The following is a 16,487-nucleotide window of genomic DNA, read 5'->3' as shown; positions in this document are numbered from 1 at the left end:
CAGGATCCCATAACGACCAGTAGAGATATCCTACAGGCCAGCAGGATCCCATAACTACCAGTAGAGATGTCCTACAGGCCAGCAGGATCCCATAACTACCAGCAGAGATATCCTACAGGCCAGCAGGATCCCATAACTACCAGTAGAGATATCCTACAGGCCAGCAGGATCCCATAACTACCAGTAGAGATATCCTACAGCCCAGCAGGATCCCATAACTACCAGTAGAGATGTCCTACAGGCCAGCAGGATCCCATAACTACCAGTAGAGATATTCTACAGGCCAGCAGGATCCCATAACTACCAGCAGAGATGTCCTACAGGCCAGCAGAGATGTCCTACAGGCCAGCAGGATCCCCTAACTACCAGTAGAGATAACCTACAGGCCAGCAGGATCCCATAACTACCAGAAGAGATGTCCTACAGGCCAGCAGGATCCCATAACTACCAGTAGAAATGTCCTACAGGCCAGCAGGATCCCATAACTACCAGCAGAGATGTCCTACAGGCCAGAAGGATCCCATAACTACCAGCAGAGATGTCCTACAGGCCAGGAGGATCCAATAACTACCAGTAGAGATGTCCTACAGGCCGGCAGGATCCCATAACTACCAGTAGAGATATCCTACAGGCCAGCAGGATCCCATAACTAACAGCAGAGATGTCCTACAGGCCAGCAGAGATGTCCTACAGGCCAGCAGGATCCCCTAACTACCAGTAGAGATACTCTACAGGCCAGCAGGATCCCATAACTACCAGAAGAGATGTCCTACAGGCCAGCAGGATCCCATAACTACCAGTAGAAATGTCCTACAGGCCAGCAGGATCCCATAACTACCAGCAGAGATGTCCTACAGGCCAGAAGGATCCCATAACTACCAGCAGAGATGTCCTACAGGCCAGGAGGATCCTATAACTACCAGTAGAGATGTCCTACAGGCCAGCAGGATCCCATAACTACCAGTAGAGATGTCCTACAGGCCAGCAGGATCCCATAACTACCAGTAGAGATGTCCTACAGGCCGGCAGGATCCCATAACTACCAGTAGAGATATCCTACAGGCCAGCAGGATCCCATAACTACCAGCAGAGATGTCCTACAGGCCAGCAGAGATGTCCTACAGGCCAGCAGGATCCCATAACTACCAGCAGAGATGTCCTACAGGCCAGGAGGATCCTATAACTACCAGTAGAGATGTCCTACAGGCGAGCAGGATCCCATAACTACCAGTAGAGATGTCCTACAGGCCAGCAGGTTCCCATAACTACCAGTAGAGATGTCCTACAGGCCAGCAGGATCCCATAAGTACCAGTAGAGATGTCCTACAGGCCAGCAGGATCCCATAACTACCAGCAGAGATGTCCTACAGGCCAGCAGAGATGTCCTACAGGCCAGCAGGATCCCATAACTACCAGTAGAGATATACTACAGGCCAGCAGGATCCCATAACTACCAGTAGAAATGTCCTACAGGCCAGCAGGATCCCATAACTACCAGCAGAGATGTCCTACAGGCCAGCAGGATCCCATAACTACCAGTAGAGATGTCCTACAGGCCGGCAGGATCCCATAACTACCAGTAGAGATATCCTACAGGCCAGCAGGATCCCATAACTACCAGCAGAGATGTCCTACAGGCCAGGAGGATCCTATAACTACCAGTAGAGATGTCCTACAGGCCAGCAGGATCCCATAAGTACCAGTAGAGATGTCCTACAGGCCAGCAGGATCCCATAACTACCAGCAGAGATGTCCTACAGGCCAGCAGAGATGTCCTACAGGCCAGCAGGATCCCATAACTACCAGTAGAGATATACTACAGGCCAGCAGGATCCCATAACTACCAGCAGAGATATCCTACAGGCCAGCAGGATCCATAACTACCAGCAGAGGGCAGCAGAGACACACAGTAGGGCTGAAGAGTGTTCGAGTGCACTTCACACAGCCACTAGTAGTTCTAGCCACTACAGAGCACAGAGCACACAGTACCTTACATTACTAAGCATGTAGTGTGCTTGGGTTTGCATGAAATGTATGCAAGGTAGGTAAGGAGTAAGTGACTCACATATAACTACATATATCTTGTGAATTATTCTCGGATCTGTGTTGACTCACATATAACTACATATATCTTGTGAATTATTCTCGGATCTGTGTTGACTCACATATAACTACATATATCTTGTGATATATTCTAGGGTCTGTGTTGACTCACATCTCAGGGGAAGCTGTTTCAGGAGCTCTCATCCTGGTTCCATCTTTCAGTCGTTTACAGAAGTCCTCATCGATCTGGACACCGGGGTACGGAGATGCACCTGAGGAGAGGAACACTGGTGTTATCAGAGATAAGTTCTGTCTGTCAGCATGGGTGGCTAACCTAGGGAAGAACAATGTCTCTCACTGCTAAAAGACCTAAATGTCTCACCCAGAGAGAAGATCTCCCAGAGTAGAACACCAAAGGACCAGACGTCAGACTGGCTGGTGTAGACCTTGTCAAAGATACTCTCTGGAGCCATCCACTTCAGTGGCAGACGGGCCTGCAGAGAGAGAAGAGAGGGGAGAAAAGAGAGAGAGAGAGAGAGAGAGAGAGAGAGAGAGAGAGAGAGAGAGAGAGAGAGGGAGGGAGGGAGAAGAGAGACAGAGAGAGAGAGAGAATTTAATCAGCCATACACTCTTAGAATAAAGGGTTCCAGAAGGATCCTTCGGCCGACCCCACAGTAGAACCCTTTTGTGTTCCATGTAGAACCGTCTATGGAAAGGGTTCAACGTGGAACCCAAAAATGTTCTTTCTACCTGGAAACCAAATAGGTTCCACCAGGAAAGAAACATTTCTTCAAAGGTTTCTCCTATGGGGACAGCCGATGAACCCTTTTAGGTTCTAGATAGCACCTTTTAGGCTCTAGATAGCACCTTTAAGGTTATACGAGTCTAGTGGATGACAACCTAGACATACTGCTCCTCCGGTGACAGAGATTTGAATTTGCCGTTGGCCCTGATATAACTACCCCAAGATTTTCCCCCGAGGTGTGTGTCTTACGTTGCCTTTCCTGACGTAGTCGGGGTCTTTGTAGATGTCTCTAGCCAGGCCGAAGTCACATATCTTCACCACGTTGTTCTCTGACAGTAGAATGTTCCTCGCTGCAAGGTCCCTGTGGATACACTGCCGAAACACACACACCCACACACACGGATGTAACTCCTCCAACATACTGAGCTCCTTACTACCTGAGACACAGTGGGAGGGGGGAGCTTTACTATCACGACATAGTGGGAGGGAGGAGCTTTACTATCACAACATAGTGGGAGGGAGGGGCTTTACTATCATGACATAGTGGAGGGAGGACCTTTACTATCACAACATAGTGGGGGGGTGAGCTTTACTATCACGCCATAGTGGAGGGAGGAGCTTTACTATCACGACATAGTGGGAGGGGGGAGCTTTACTATCACGACATAGTGGAGGGAGGAGCTTTACTATCACAACATAGTGGGAGGGAGGATCTTTACTATCACGACATAGTGGGAGGGAGGACCTTTGCTATCACGACATAGTGGGAGGGGAGCTTTGCTATCACGACATAGTGGAGGGAGGAGCTTTACTATCACGACACAGTGGAGGGCGGAGCTTTATTAACACAAGACAGTGGAGGGAGGAGCTTCATTATCATCTCTACATCTCATTGTGGTTCCATTTTAGTCTCTAGTCTTGACACACAGTGGGCTGGATACCAGATTTAGGCTATTCATGGGTTCTCTGTTGAGCATGTGTCGCGGACTGCAGCAGAGACTATTTCTGTTTATTGCTATTAGATTATTGAGGAGTTTGCAGTCGGCAACCCATCAAGCATGGGAGAGTGTGGAGGAGTGCAACAGAGAATTCTTTATTTTTCCCATCAAGAGTGAACCATGTTTTATAACAAAGCTGCTTATCTATTTACCTCTGTTTCTACCAGTCCGAGCACAAGGCCTCCCTGCCCTGCTCCCAGCACAAGGCCTCCCTGCCCTGCTCCCAGCACAAGGCCTTCCTGCCCTGCTCCCAGCACAAGACCTCCCTGCCCTGCTCCGAGCACAAGGCCTCCATGAAGAACAAACGGTAGATTTCTTGCAGACCTTGCTAGAAGGAGAGGCCAAACGCCAGATACAGTTATTCGATTTTAAAGACACAGATACAACTGCTTAAATCTTAGTTAAACTTCAAGAACTATATGGCGAGCGTGCATCACCGGCTAACCTGTGAATTACGTTTTCCCATAAACAGGCTGTCAGAAAACAGGTGGGGGGGGCGGGGGGGGGGCTTCCTCTGGTGATTACAGGAAGCATTCCAGAAGTGGAAAACTGCAAAGCCTGATGGTTCAGCCAGCAAGGTTGACACATTGCACGACCAGGTGATCATGGCTCTGCAACCAGGCGCTATAAAAAAAGACCTCCAACGCCAGATACGTCAAGAACTCCAAATGTATTTTTCCTGACTTTTACAGGACGTAAAGCAGCTGGAAAGTGAAGAGGGGAACGTACAGAGTGAAAGCTTGGCCAGGCGAGTGACTGTAGAAGAACCCCCTCTACAAGACGCTGCTGCTCAGTTGAAGAAACAGACACACAGAGTTCCTAAATCATAGGAAGTCATTACGGGAGGAACTAATGCTGAAGGAGCAGCAACCCATCCAACAACCCTAGAATTATTCCATGAACAAGGGGGACATGGTCGTTTTCAGAAGCAGCTAAGCTGGGTTGGCCAAGGCCGCCCCCATCTGTCTTCACTGTGGAGAGGGAGGCCAAATGCGCAGAGAACGCCCACAACTGCAAGCGCCAAAGCAGCCGTTAAACCGGAACGCCTGTCCACTTTAAGGCGAGTGGACGGGATGAGTACTGAAAGCAGAATGAGTCAATAAAGCCCTTTTTAATAGGGGAATATCCTTAGGTGGGGGTTATTGCAGGGGGAATCGCTGTGCCTTGTCTTCTAGACTCTGGGTATCAGGTGACCATGTTTAGTGAATCCTTTTTTCAAGGACAATTCAAACACTAGCAGCCTGGGCGGAAAGAAGGATTAGAATGGCTAGCCTTAAAAGGGGGATTAGAATGGCTAGCCTTAAAAGGAGAATTAGAATGGCTAGCCTTAAAAGGAGAATTAGAATGGCTAGCCTTAAAATAAGGATTAGAATGGCTAGCCTTAAAAGGAAGATTAGAATGGCTAGCCTTAAAAGGAGGATTAGAATGGCTAGCCTTAAAAGAAGGATTAGAATGGCTAGCTTTAAAAGAAGGATTAGAATGGCTAGCCTTAAAAGGAGGATTAGAATGGCTAGCCTTAAAAGGAGGATTAGAATGGCTAGCCTTAAAAGAAGGATTAGAATGGCTAGCCTTAAAAGGAGGATTAGAATGGCTAACCTTAAAAGGAGGATTAGAATGGCTAGCCTTAAAAGGAGGATTAGAATGCCTAGCCATAAAAGAAGGAGTAGAATGGCTAGCCTTAAAAGCTGCTAATGGACTTTAATATCCTTATGTTGGGTATGTAGTGCTGGACTTCCTGTGTAATACTGACCCAGCAACGGCCCGACTCACCCAGCAACAGCCAGTACGTATACCCCTGAAACATATTCCAGAGCCTCCTGGTCAGATGGACTACTGTGGTGGAGAGACTCCTGGTCAGATGGTCTACTGTGGTGGAGAGACTCCTGGTCAGATGGACTACTGTGGTGGAGGGCCTCCTGGTCAGATGGACTACAGTGGTGGAGGGCCTCCTGGTCAGATGGACTACCGTGGTGGACAGACTGCTGGTCAGATGGACTACTGTGGTGGACAGACTGCTGGTCAGATGGACTACTGTGGTGGACAGACTGCTGGTCAGATGGACTACTGTGGTGGAGGGCCTCCTGGTCAGATGGACTACTGTGGTGGAGGGCCTCCTGGTCAGATGGACTACTGTGGTGGAGAGCCTCCTGGTCAGATGGACTACTGTGGTGGAGAGCCTCCTGGTCAGATGGACTACTGTGGTGGACAAACTGCTGGTAAGATGGACTACTGTGGTGGAGAGCCTGGATACAGAGACTGAGTTGAGTGGGAGGTACACATGCTGTAGCCTGGGTGCACAACAGATTCCAGTAGGTCTACAACCCCCAACCTTAAACCAAATTCCACAATGGTGCCCCTAAGCAAAAGTATGTCAAGTTGATAACCAACAAATACAGTCCCCACAGGTTGATTTGCAGGAACTGTCGGAGGACGTGCTCGAAGTTGCACTGAAACGTTGAAGGATGGGAAAGCTGTGTTCCAGAGGCTCTTGGAAACGTTCCACACTGTGAAGGACTTGCCCCAGAGCGACAAGCCAAAGTGGACCAACTTGTACAGAAATGGCATTGCATTTTCTTCCTAGAAAATAAGGGAAAGCCGCACACTCTAAGAGCTCAGATGCAAAAATGTAATAACCTAATAACCAACGTTTCTACAGCAAAGCTGTCTTCATCAGGGTATCATCACAAACACTGCGAGATGAGTCATTTATATAGTGTCAGAAGACACACAGGTGTTTGTAATCATGGCCAAGTGTGGCCTAATATCATTGGTTAACTCAAATATTTAAAAAAATGTCATACAAAGAACATACAAAAAGACAAACAAATGGATAGCATACGATCATAGCATTTGTAGTCTAAAATGTATCTAACAAACAAAATGGCATTGCATTTTCTTCCAGCATGACGAGGACTTTGCGCACACCGATGCAGTTAGACACAACATCCCTACTGGAACTGTGCCACCGTTTCGAGAAAGGGAAAGGTAGCCCCATACCTCCAAGCTTTTACCAAGAACTCAGGTCCTCAGGTCCACCAAACTGGAAGTCTTCCGACTAGCTTGGAAAGACAATACTGTGCAGTATTGAAGAGCCCTCACTGCTGCTCGATCATCCTATTTTTCCAACTGAATTGAGGAAAATAAGAACATTCCAACATTTATTTTTGATACTGTTGCAAGGGTAACTAAAAAGCAGCATTCCCCAAGAGAGGATGGCTTTCACCTCAGCAGTGATACATTCATGAACTTCTTTGACGAAAAGATCATGATCATTAGAAAGCAAATTATGGAGTCCTTTTTAAATCTAAGTATTTCTCCAAAGCTCAGTTGTCCTGAGTCTGCACAACACTGCCAGGACCTAGGATCAAGGGAGACACTCAAATTGTTTAATCCTATATCTCTTGACACATTCATGAAAATAGTAATGGCCTCTAAACCTTCAAGCTGCATACTGGACCCTATCCAACTAAACAACTGAAAGAGCTGCTTCCTGTGCTTGGCCCTCCTATGTTGAACATAATAAATGGCTTCCTAACCACCGGATGTGTACAAAACTCACTAAAAGTGGCAGTAATAAAGCCTCTCTTGGAAAAGCCAAACCTTGAACCAGAAAATATAAAAAACTATCGGCCTATATCGACTCTCCCATTCCTCTAAAAAAAATGTAAAAAGCTGTTGCACAGCAACTCACTGCCTTCCTGAAGACAATCAGTGTATACAAAACTCTTCAGTCTGGTTTTAGACCCCATCATAGCACTGAGACTGCACTCGTAAAGGTGGTAAATTACCTTTTAATGGCGTCAGACCAAGGCTCTGCATCTGTCCTCGTGCTCCTAGACCTTAGTGCTGTTTTTGATACCATTGATCACCACATTCTTTTGGAGAGATTGGAAACCCAAATTGGTCAACACGGACAAGTTCTGGCCTGGTTTAGATCTTATCTGTAGGAAAGATATCAGTTTGTCTCTGTGGATGGTTTGTCCTCTGACAAATCAACTGTGTTCCTCAAGGCTCTGTTTTAGGACCACCATTGTTTTCACTATGTATTTTACCTCTTCGTGATGTCATTCGGAAACATTATGTTAACTTTCACTGCTATGCGGATGACACACAGCTGTACATTTCAATGAAACACGGTGAAGCCCCAAGTGGATGGGGGCAAATGTTCTACTTTTAAACTCGGACAAAACAGAGATGCTACTTCTAGGTCCCAAGAAACAGACAGATCTTCTGTTGGATCTGACAATTAATCTTGATGGTTGTACAGTCGTCTCAACTAAAACTGTGAAGGACCTCTGCGTTACTCTGGACCCTGATCTCTCTTTTGACGAACATATCAAGAATATTTCAAGGACAGCTTTTTTCAATCTACGTAACATTACAAAAATCTGAAACTTTCTGTCCAAAAAGGATGCAGAAAAGTTAATCCATGCTTTTGCCACTTCTAGATTAGACTTCTGCAATGGTCTACTTTCCGGCTACCCGGATAAAGCACTAAATAAACTTTAGCTAGCGCTAAACACGGCTGCTAAAATCTTGACTAGAACCCCAAAATGTGATCATATTAGTCCAGTGCTAGCCTCTCTACACTGGCTTCCTGTTAAGGCTAGGGCTGATTTCAAGGTTTTACTGATAACCTACAAAGCATTACATGGGCTTGCTCCTACCTATCGTTCCGATTTGGTCCTGCTGTACATACCTACACGTACGCTATGGTCACAAGACGCAGGCCTCCTTACTGTCCCTAGAATTTCTAAGCAAACAGCTGGAGGCAGGGCTTTCTCCTATGGAGCTCCATTTTTATGGAATGGTCTGCCGATCCATGTGAGAGACGCCGACTCGGCCTCAACCTTTAACTCTTTACTGAAGACTCATCTCTTCAGTAGGTCCTATGATTGAGTGTAGCCTGGCCCAGGGGTGCGAAGGTGAACAGCAGGGCACTGGAGCGACGAACCACCCTTGCTGTCTCTGCCTGGCCGGTTCCCCTCTCTCCACTGGGATTCTCAGCCTCTAACCCTATTACGGGGGCTGAGTCACTGGCTTACTGGTGCTCTTCCATGCCATCCCTAGGAGGGGTGCGTTACTTCAGTGGGTTGAGTCACTGATGTGATCTTCCTGTCCGGGTTGGCGCGCCCCTCGGGTTTGTGCCGTGAGGGATATCTTTGTGGGCTATACACGGCCTTGTCTCAGAATGGTAAGTTGGTGGTTTGAAGATATCCCAGTAGTGGTGTTGGGGCTGTGTTTTGGCAAAGTGGGTGGGGTTATATCCTGCCTGGTTGGCCCTGTCCGGGGGTATCGTCGGATGGGGCCACAGTGTCTCCTGACCCCTCCTGACCCCTCCTTTCTCAGCCTCCAGTATTTATGCTGCAATAGTTTGTGTCAGGGAGCTAGGGTCAGTCTGTTATATCTGGAGTATTTATCCTGTCTTACCCGGTGTCCTGTGTGAATTTAAGTATGCTCCCTCTAATTCTCTCTCTCTCGCTCGCTCTCTCTCTCTCGCTTTCTCTCTTCTCTCGGAGGACCTGAGCCCTAGGACCATGCCTCAGGACTACCTGGCTTGAAGACTCCTTGCTGTCCCCAGTCTACCTGGACGTGCTGCTGCTCCAGTTTCAAATGTTCTGCCTGCAGCTATGGAACCCTGACCTGTTCACCGGACGTGCTACCTGTCCCGGACCTGCTGTTTTTGAATCTCTCTCCCTACCGCACCTGCTGCCTCTAACTCTGAATGATCGGCTATGAAAAGCCAACTGACATTTACTCCTGAGGTGCTGACCTGTTGCACCCTCTACAACCACTGTAATTATTATTATTTGACCCTGCTGGTCAGATATGAACATTTGAACATCTTGGCCATGTTCTGTTACAATCTCCACCCGGCACAGCCAGAAGAGGACTGGCCACCCCTCAGAGCCTGGTTCCTCTCTATGTTTCTTCCTAGGTTCCTGCCTTTCTAGGGAGTTTTTCCTAGCCACCGTGCTTCTACACCAGCATTGTTTGCTGTTTGGGGTTTTAGGCTGGGTTTCTGTACAGCACTTTGTGACATTGACTGATATAAAAAGGGCTTTATAAATACATTTAATTGATTGATTGGTAGTCCAGAGTATGCTAGCAAAAGGGGTAGTGAGAGAAACCAGTAGCAGCACCTACAGTCCTTGTTAAAAAGAATGAAGTCTGTCACACTCCGTAACATGTTTTTTAGGCTTTAATCTGTGTCTGGGAAACAAGCCCAGGATGTGGTATTATTGGATCATCTATTTGCATTACACCTCCTCTTCCTCCTCCTCCTCCTCCTCTTCCTTCTCCCCTCCTCTTCCTCCTCCCCCTCCTCCCCCTACTCTTCCTCTTCCTCCTCCCCTCCTCTTCCTCCTCTTCCTCCCCCTCCTCTTCCTCCTCCCCCTCCCCTTCCTCCTCTTCCTCCCCTTACTCCTCCCCCTCCTCTTCCTCCTCCCCCTCCTCGTCTTCCTCTTCCTCCTCCTCCTCCTCCTCCTCCCCCTCCTCTTCCTCACACCCCCTGTCAGACTGGTCTCTAGAATCTCTGTGGTTTCTAGGGAGATCAATATGGTGTAGTGCACTACTTTAGTCCAGAGCTTTATACCACACCATGTGTGGTTCTGGGAAACTGGCCCGGTACAGTATGTATTACTATATATTATACAGCTTGTTCTCTATAATCTGTGTGTGGTTTCTGGGGCGATGGGTTTTTAAGATTACATTTTCTGGGGCGATGGGTTTTTAGGGAGAAATCTTCTGCGGCGATGGGTTTTTAGGGAGAAATCTTCTGGGGCGATGGGTTTTTAGTATTAAATCTTCTGGGGCGATGGGTTTTTAGGGAGACATATTCTGGGCGATGGGTTTTTAGGGAGACATATTCTGGGTGATGGGTTTTTAGGGAGAAATCTTCTGGGGCGATGGGTTTTTAGGATTACATCTTCTGGGGCGATGGGTTTTTAGGGAGACATATTCTGGGGCGATGGGTTTTTAGGGAGACATATTCTGGGCAATGGGTTTTTAGGGAGAAATCTTCTGGGGCGATGGGTTTTTAGGATTAAATCTTCTGGGGCGATGGGTTTTTAGGGAGACATATTCTGGGGCAATGGGTTTTTAGGGAAACATATTCTGGGACGATGGGTTTTTAGGGAGAAATCTTCTGGGGTGATGGGTTTTTAGGGAGAAATCTTCTGGGGCGGTGGGTTTTTAGGGAGAAATCTTCTGGGGCGATGGGTTTTTAGGATTAAATCTTTTGGGGCGATGGGTTTTTAGGATTAAATCTTCTGGAGTGATGGGTTTTTAGGATTAAATCTTCTGGGCCGATGGGTTTGTAGGGTGAATTGTTTTTGTTTTTTTGGACGATGGGTGTGTGGTTGCTGGGGAGATACCATTCGCGAGGCCAGGAACTCCATTCCTCTGGCCACCTGGAAACTATAGCAGATCAGATCTTCTATAGTGAGAGGAGTCTTCCATAGGTCCTCCACTGGAGGGAGGGAGGGAGGGAGGGAGGGAGGGAGGGAGGGAGGGAGGGAGGGAGAGAGAGAGAGAGAGAGAGGGAGAGAAAGGATTTAACTCAGGTATAACTTGTTTTGATTCTACATTCATGAGGCTCAGATGGAGCTCTTCAGTCAAAAGCTCAAGACTGAACTTTCAGCACTTAAAATCCAATATAGCAATTCACACCACTCACTCTTCTCCCCAGCAGGAGAGGGGCTCTTCTGATTGGACTTGCTGGATGACTGACTCTGGGGGCTGCCAATAGAGGAGGAGGATGTGGAAGGTGGGAGGCGGGCTCTCTGCTCCACTTGTCCCGCCTCTATCATGCGTCTCACCTGGCTCTGAGTCTTAGGCGAGCGGTCCTGAGGAACACACAGGTACATCGTGCAAGTTACCATCTACACATTGGACAGGATTTAAATCAGTAACTTTGCGCCATTTAAAGGTCATTTCCGATTTAGACGACCTATGCAGCGTTTACCATTAATGTGGTCTCAGTGAACGCGGGACATTGCCTTTAAAAACATGCAATACGAACAAAGCGCAAATTGGATTGAGACCCGGGGACTTAGTCTATTCCAACAGCCATCGTGTTATAAGAGCCTATGATCTATGATGTTATAATAAACCCTTTTCACCAGCTCTGCAACAGAACAGTCCTCACACTCACCATCACTTTCCATTGATTTCAGTTGTTTTTCTCAATTGAACAAAACATTCTGTAAATGTTGTATGTAATTGATCCTAGTGTCACCCTGATAAAACAGTTATATTATGTCAAACACATCTGTAGATTACAGACCACGAGTCAGTAACTAACTAAATGCCTCTGAAAACTAAAGACTTAGCATTAGGTCTTACCCTGTAAGGTGGGGAGAACTCTCTCTTGGCTCTCAGGTAGTTGGACAGGTTAGGGGTTAGGGGTTAGGGGTTAGGGTTAGGTCTTACCCTGTAAGGTAGGAAGAACTCTCTCTTGGCTCTCAGGTAGTTGGACAGGTTAGGGGTTAAGGGTTAGGGGTTAAGGGTTAGGGGTTAGCATTAGGTCTTACCCTGTAAGGTAGGAAGAACTCTCTCTTGGCTCTCAGGTAGTTGAACAGGTTAGGGGTTAGATATTAGGGGTTAGGGTTAGGTCTTACCCTGTAAGGTAGGAAGAACTCTCTCTTGGCTCTCAGGTAGTTGGACAGGTTAGGGGTTAAGGGTTAGGGGTTAAGGGTTAGGGGTTAGCATTAGGTCTTACCCTGTAAGGTAGGAAGAACTCTCTCTTGGCTCTCAGGTAGTTGAACAGGTTAGGGGTTAGATATTAGGGGTTAGGGTTAGGTCTTACCCTGTAAGGTAGGAAGAACTCTCTCTTGGCTCTCAGGTAGTTGGAGAGGTTCCCATACTTGCAGTACTCCACCACCACCATGAGGGGGGCGTTGGGTTTGGTGCATGCCCCCAGGAGGTTGACCACGTTAAGATGGTTCCCAATGTGGATCAGAATCTTCAGCTCTGACATCAGAGCCTTGTGGTCACTGGCACACGCTCCCTCTGGACACAGGAGACAGGGAGAGACTAGGTCAGGACACACACATTTAGTTATTTGCTTTGTTTGGGGACCTTTTATACAGCGGTTGCTGTTTTGATAGACAACTGAGGACATCAACAGGGAACATGGAACATGACACACAAAAACATGCAGGCAGGCAGGCAGGCAGACAGACAGGCAGGCAGGCAGGCAGGCAGGCAGGCAGGCAGGCAGGCAGGCAGGCAGGCAGGCAGGCAGGCAGACAGACACACCTTTCAACATCTTCACCGCCACAGTGTCCAGGCTGCTGTTCTTGCTGATTCCAAAGATGGAGGCCTCGATGACCTTCCCAAACGCTCCATGACCCAACACCTTCCCTGAGAGAGGGAGGAAACAATAGAGAGAGCGAGAGAGAGAGAGAGAGAGAGAGAGAGAGAGAGAGAGAGAGAGAGAGAGAGAGAGAGAGAGAGAGAGAGAGAGGAAGCAATAGAGAGAGAGAGGGAGAGAGAGAGAGAGGGAGGAAGCGAGAGAGAGAGAGAGAGAGAGAGAGAGAGAGAGAGGGAGTGAGGGAGAGAGAGGAAGAGGGAGAGAGAGAGGGAGGAAGCGATAGAGAGAGAGAGAGAGAGAGAGAGAGAGAGGGAGGAAGCGAGAGAGAGAGAGGGAGAGAGAGAGAGGGAGGAAGCGATAGAGAGAGAGGGAGAGAGGGAGAGAGCGAGAGGGAGAGAGGGAGAGAGAGAGCGAGTGAGAGAGAGAGAGAAAGAGAGAGGGAGGAAGCGATAGAGAGGAAGCGATAGAGAGAGAGAGAGAGGGAGAGAGAGAGATATAGAGAGGGAGAGGGAGAGAGACAGAGACAGAGAGAGAGAGCAGAGAATTAGAGAAACCAGATGTGTTTCTAATTCTTAAAGTAAAGACGTTTTGATTTATCTGCTGGTCTGGTTCACTGATCCTAAAGTCCCTCCAGACTGCAACATCTGCTCTCTCTGTTTATTATCTCTGCATAGTAACTTTATCCCTACCTACATGTACAAATTACCTCGACTAACCTGTACACCCGCTCGGTACCGGTACCAGCTGTATATAGCCTCGTTATTGGTGTTACTTTAACTGCATTGTTGGTTAAGGGCTTGTAAGTAATCATTTCACTGTAAGGTCCACCCACACCTGTTGTATTCAACGCATGTGACGAATAACATTTGATTTGATTTAATGAGTCAAATGTAAATGTATAAATGAAAAAGTTAAAATGTAATAGGATTCTAATTCCAATGGCCACAGGGACAAACAACAGGGTTGTCATCCATCACTCTGGAGGGATCTAGACACTAACCCTTGGGATTGTGTGTGTGTGTGTGTGTGTGTGTGTGTGTGTGTGTGTGTGTGTGTGTGTGTGTGTGTGTGTGTGTGTGTGTGTGTGTGTGTGTGTGTGTGGTGTGTGTGTGTGTGTGTGTGTGTGTTACAGAGCACTGAACAGAGAGTGAACCAGCATCAAACACCATCATCATTACCACTGACTGCTACCCAAACCATCATCATCAGTAGCAGTCTGGGCTCCAGACCCGTTCAACAGGAACAGAGGAAACCAGAATGTAGCATTCATTAGCTTGGTTGATTCTTTTTGCTAACTCATTCATTAGTTCGGTTGATTCTTTTTGCTAACTCATTCATGAGCTTGGTTGATTCTTTTTGCTAACTCATTCATTAGTTGGGTTGATTCTTTTTGCTAACTCATTCATTAGTTTGGTTGATTTTTTTGCTAACTCATTCATTAGCTTGGTTGATTATTTTTGCTAACTCATTCATTAGCTTGGTTGATTCTTTTTGCTAACTCATTCATTAGCTTGGTTGATTCTTTTTGCTAACTCATTCATTAGCTTGGTTGATTCTTTTTGCTAACTCATTCATTAGTTTGGTTGATTCTTTTTGCTAACCTCATTCATTAGCTTGGTTGATTCTTTTTGCTAACTCATTCATTAGTTTGGTTGATTCTTTTTGCTAACTCATTCATTAGCTTGGTTGATTCTTTTTGCTAAGTCATTCATTAGCTTGGTTGATTTTTTTTGCTAACTCATTCATTGGCTTGGTTGATTCTTTTTGCTAACTCATTCATTAGCTTGGTTGATTATTTTTGCTAACTCATTCATTAGTTTGGTTTATTCTTTTTGCTAACTCATTCATTTCATTCATTCTTCAGTTTGTTTATCCCTCCCTCCCCTCCCTCCCTCCCTCCCTCCCTCCCTCCCTCCCTCCCTCCCTCCCTCCCTCCCTCCCTCCCTCCCTCCCCTCCCTCCCTCTATCTCTCTAGCCCTCTCTCCCTCCCTCCCTGGCTGCTGGGGTGGCAGGTACCCCTAGTGGTTAGAGCATTGGGCCAGTAACTGAAAGGTTGCTGGATTGAATCCCTGAGTTGACAAAGTAAAAATATGTTGTTCCGTCCCTGAGCAAGGCAGTTAACCCACTGTTCCCTGGGCGATGTGGATGTGGATGTCAATTAAGGCAGCCCCCCCAACCCCTCTCTGATTCAGAGGGGGTGGATTAAAAATATCCCCCTTTATCTATCCCTACATCCCTCCTCTTCTTACCTAGTCGTAGTTTGTCCACAGATATCTCCCACTGGGACGAGTTGTAGGAGAGGTATTCAAACTGCTCATCCAGAGGAACCTCCCCTGGGTCCATTATGATGGACAGATAGCCTGTCTTTATATCTGCAGGGTTCACCTGGAGAGAGAGAGAGGCTCAGTGAAACATGGCCACATTGATGTTGAACATCTCTGTTGGATGTACGTGTTGAACCAAACATCTCTGTTAGATGTACGTGTTGAACATCTCTGTTAGATGTACGTGATGTACGTGTTGAACATCTCTGTTAGATGTACGTGTTGAACATCTCTGTTAGATGTACGTGTTGAACATCTCTGTTAGATGTACGTGTTGAACCAAACATCTCTGTTAGATGTACGTGTTGAACATCTCTGTTAGATCGTAGACATACGGCCTCTGATATTTCACATTGAGACTTGGGGGTATTTGCACCTTTCCTCCTTTCGCCATGTGACTAAAGAGCTGAGGGAGATGTTACAGAGGTGAGGTCAGAGTTCACAGTCACTCTGATTGGAGGAGGTCAATGATCTCTTAGAACAGCCTATAGGGAGATCACAGTGCGTGTGTTCTGACCCGTTTAACGTTGCAGAAGATGAGGATGAGTAGAGCACAGAAGAACACAGCGAAGACACCCGTCCCAATCAGAATCACGATCTCCCACGTTAGCCCTGTCACCGGAACCTGGTGAGATAAACAACAACAACCATTAGCCCTGTCACCGGAACCTGGTGAGATAAACAACAACAACATTAGCCCTGTCACCGGAACCTGGTGAGATAAACAACAACAACGTTAGCCCTGTCCACTGGAACCTGGTGAGATAAACAACAACAACGTTAGCCCTGTCACCGGAACCTGGTGAGATAAACAACAACAAAATTAGCCCTGTCACCGGATCCTGGTGAGATAAACAACAACAACATTAGCCCTGTCACTGGAACCTGGTGAGATAAACAACAATAACATTAGCCCTGTCACTGGAACCTGGTGAGATAAACAACAACAACGTTAGCCCTGTCACCGGAACCTGGTGAGATAAACAACAACAACGTTAGCCCTGTCACTGGAACCTGGTGAGATAAACAACAACAACATTAGCCCTGTCACTGGAACCTGG

The 16,487-nt window shown here is 47.1% G+C and overlaps 1 protein-coding gene across 1 annotated transcript in view; it reads right to left on the bottom strand.

Moving 5' to 3' along the window:
- Nucleotides 1-16,487, bottom strand: part of flt4 (fms related receptor tyrosine kinase 4) — a 723,665-nt gene that overhangs the window by 22,830 nt on the left and 684,348 nt on the right. Inside the window, exons 18-26 of the mRNA XM_082956115.1 lie at nucleotides 15,944-16,024; nucleotides 15,352-15,487; nucleotides 13,048-13,152; nucleotides 12,596-12,798; nucleotides 11,465-11,633; nucleotides 11,163-11,257; nucleotides 3,038-3,160; nucleotides 2,426-2,537; nucleotides 2,216-2,315 (exon numbers count right to left, since the gene is read on the bottom strand). Coding sequence (XP_082812241.1) covers nucleotides 2,216-2,315; nucleotides 2,426-2,537; nucleotides 3,038-3,160; nucleotides 11,163-11,257; nucleotides 11,465-11,633; nucleotides 12,596-12,798; nucleotides 13,048-13,152; nucleotides 15,352-15,487; nucleotides 15,944-16,024 — 1,124 coding nt within the window. The remainder of the gene's footprint in view (nucleotides 1-2,215; nucleotides 2,316-2,425; nucleotides 2,538-3,037; nucleotides 3,161-11,162; nucleotides 11,258-11,464; nucleotides 11,634-12,595; nucleotides 12,799-13,047; nucleotides 13,153-15,351; nucleotides 15,488-15,943; nucleotides 16,025-16,487) is intronic.

Source organism: Salmo salar, chromosome 09 (genome assembly GCF_965601325.2).
Source record: "Salmo salar chromosome 09, fSalSal1, whole genome shotgun sequence".
In the NCBI taxonomy this organism is placed as follows: domain Eukaryota; kingdom Metazoa; phylum Chordata; class Actinopteri; order Salmoniformes; family Salmonidae; genus Salmo; species Salmo salar.
The sequence above is the reverse complement of the archived record's forward strand: the minus strand, read 5'-3'. Positions and strand labels throughout refer to the sequence as shown.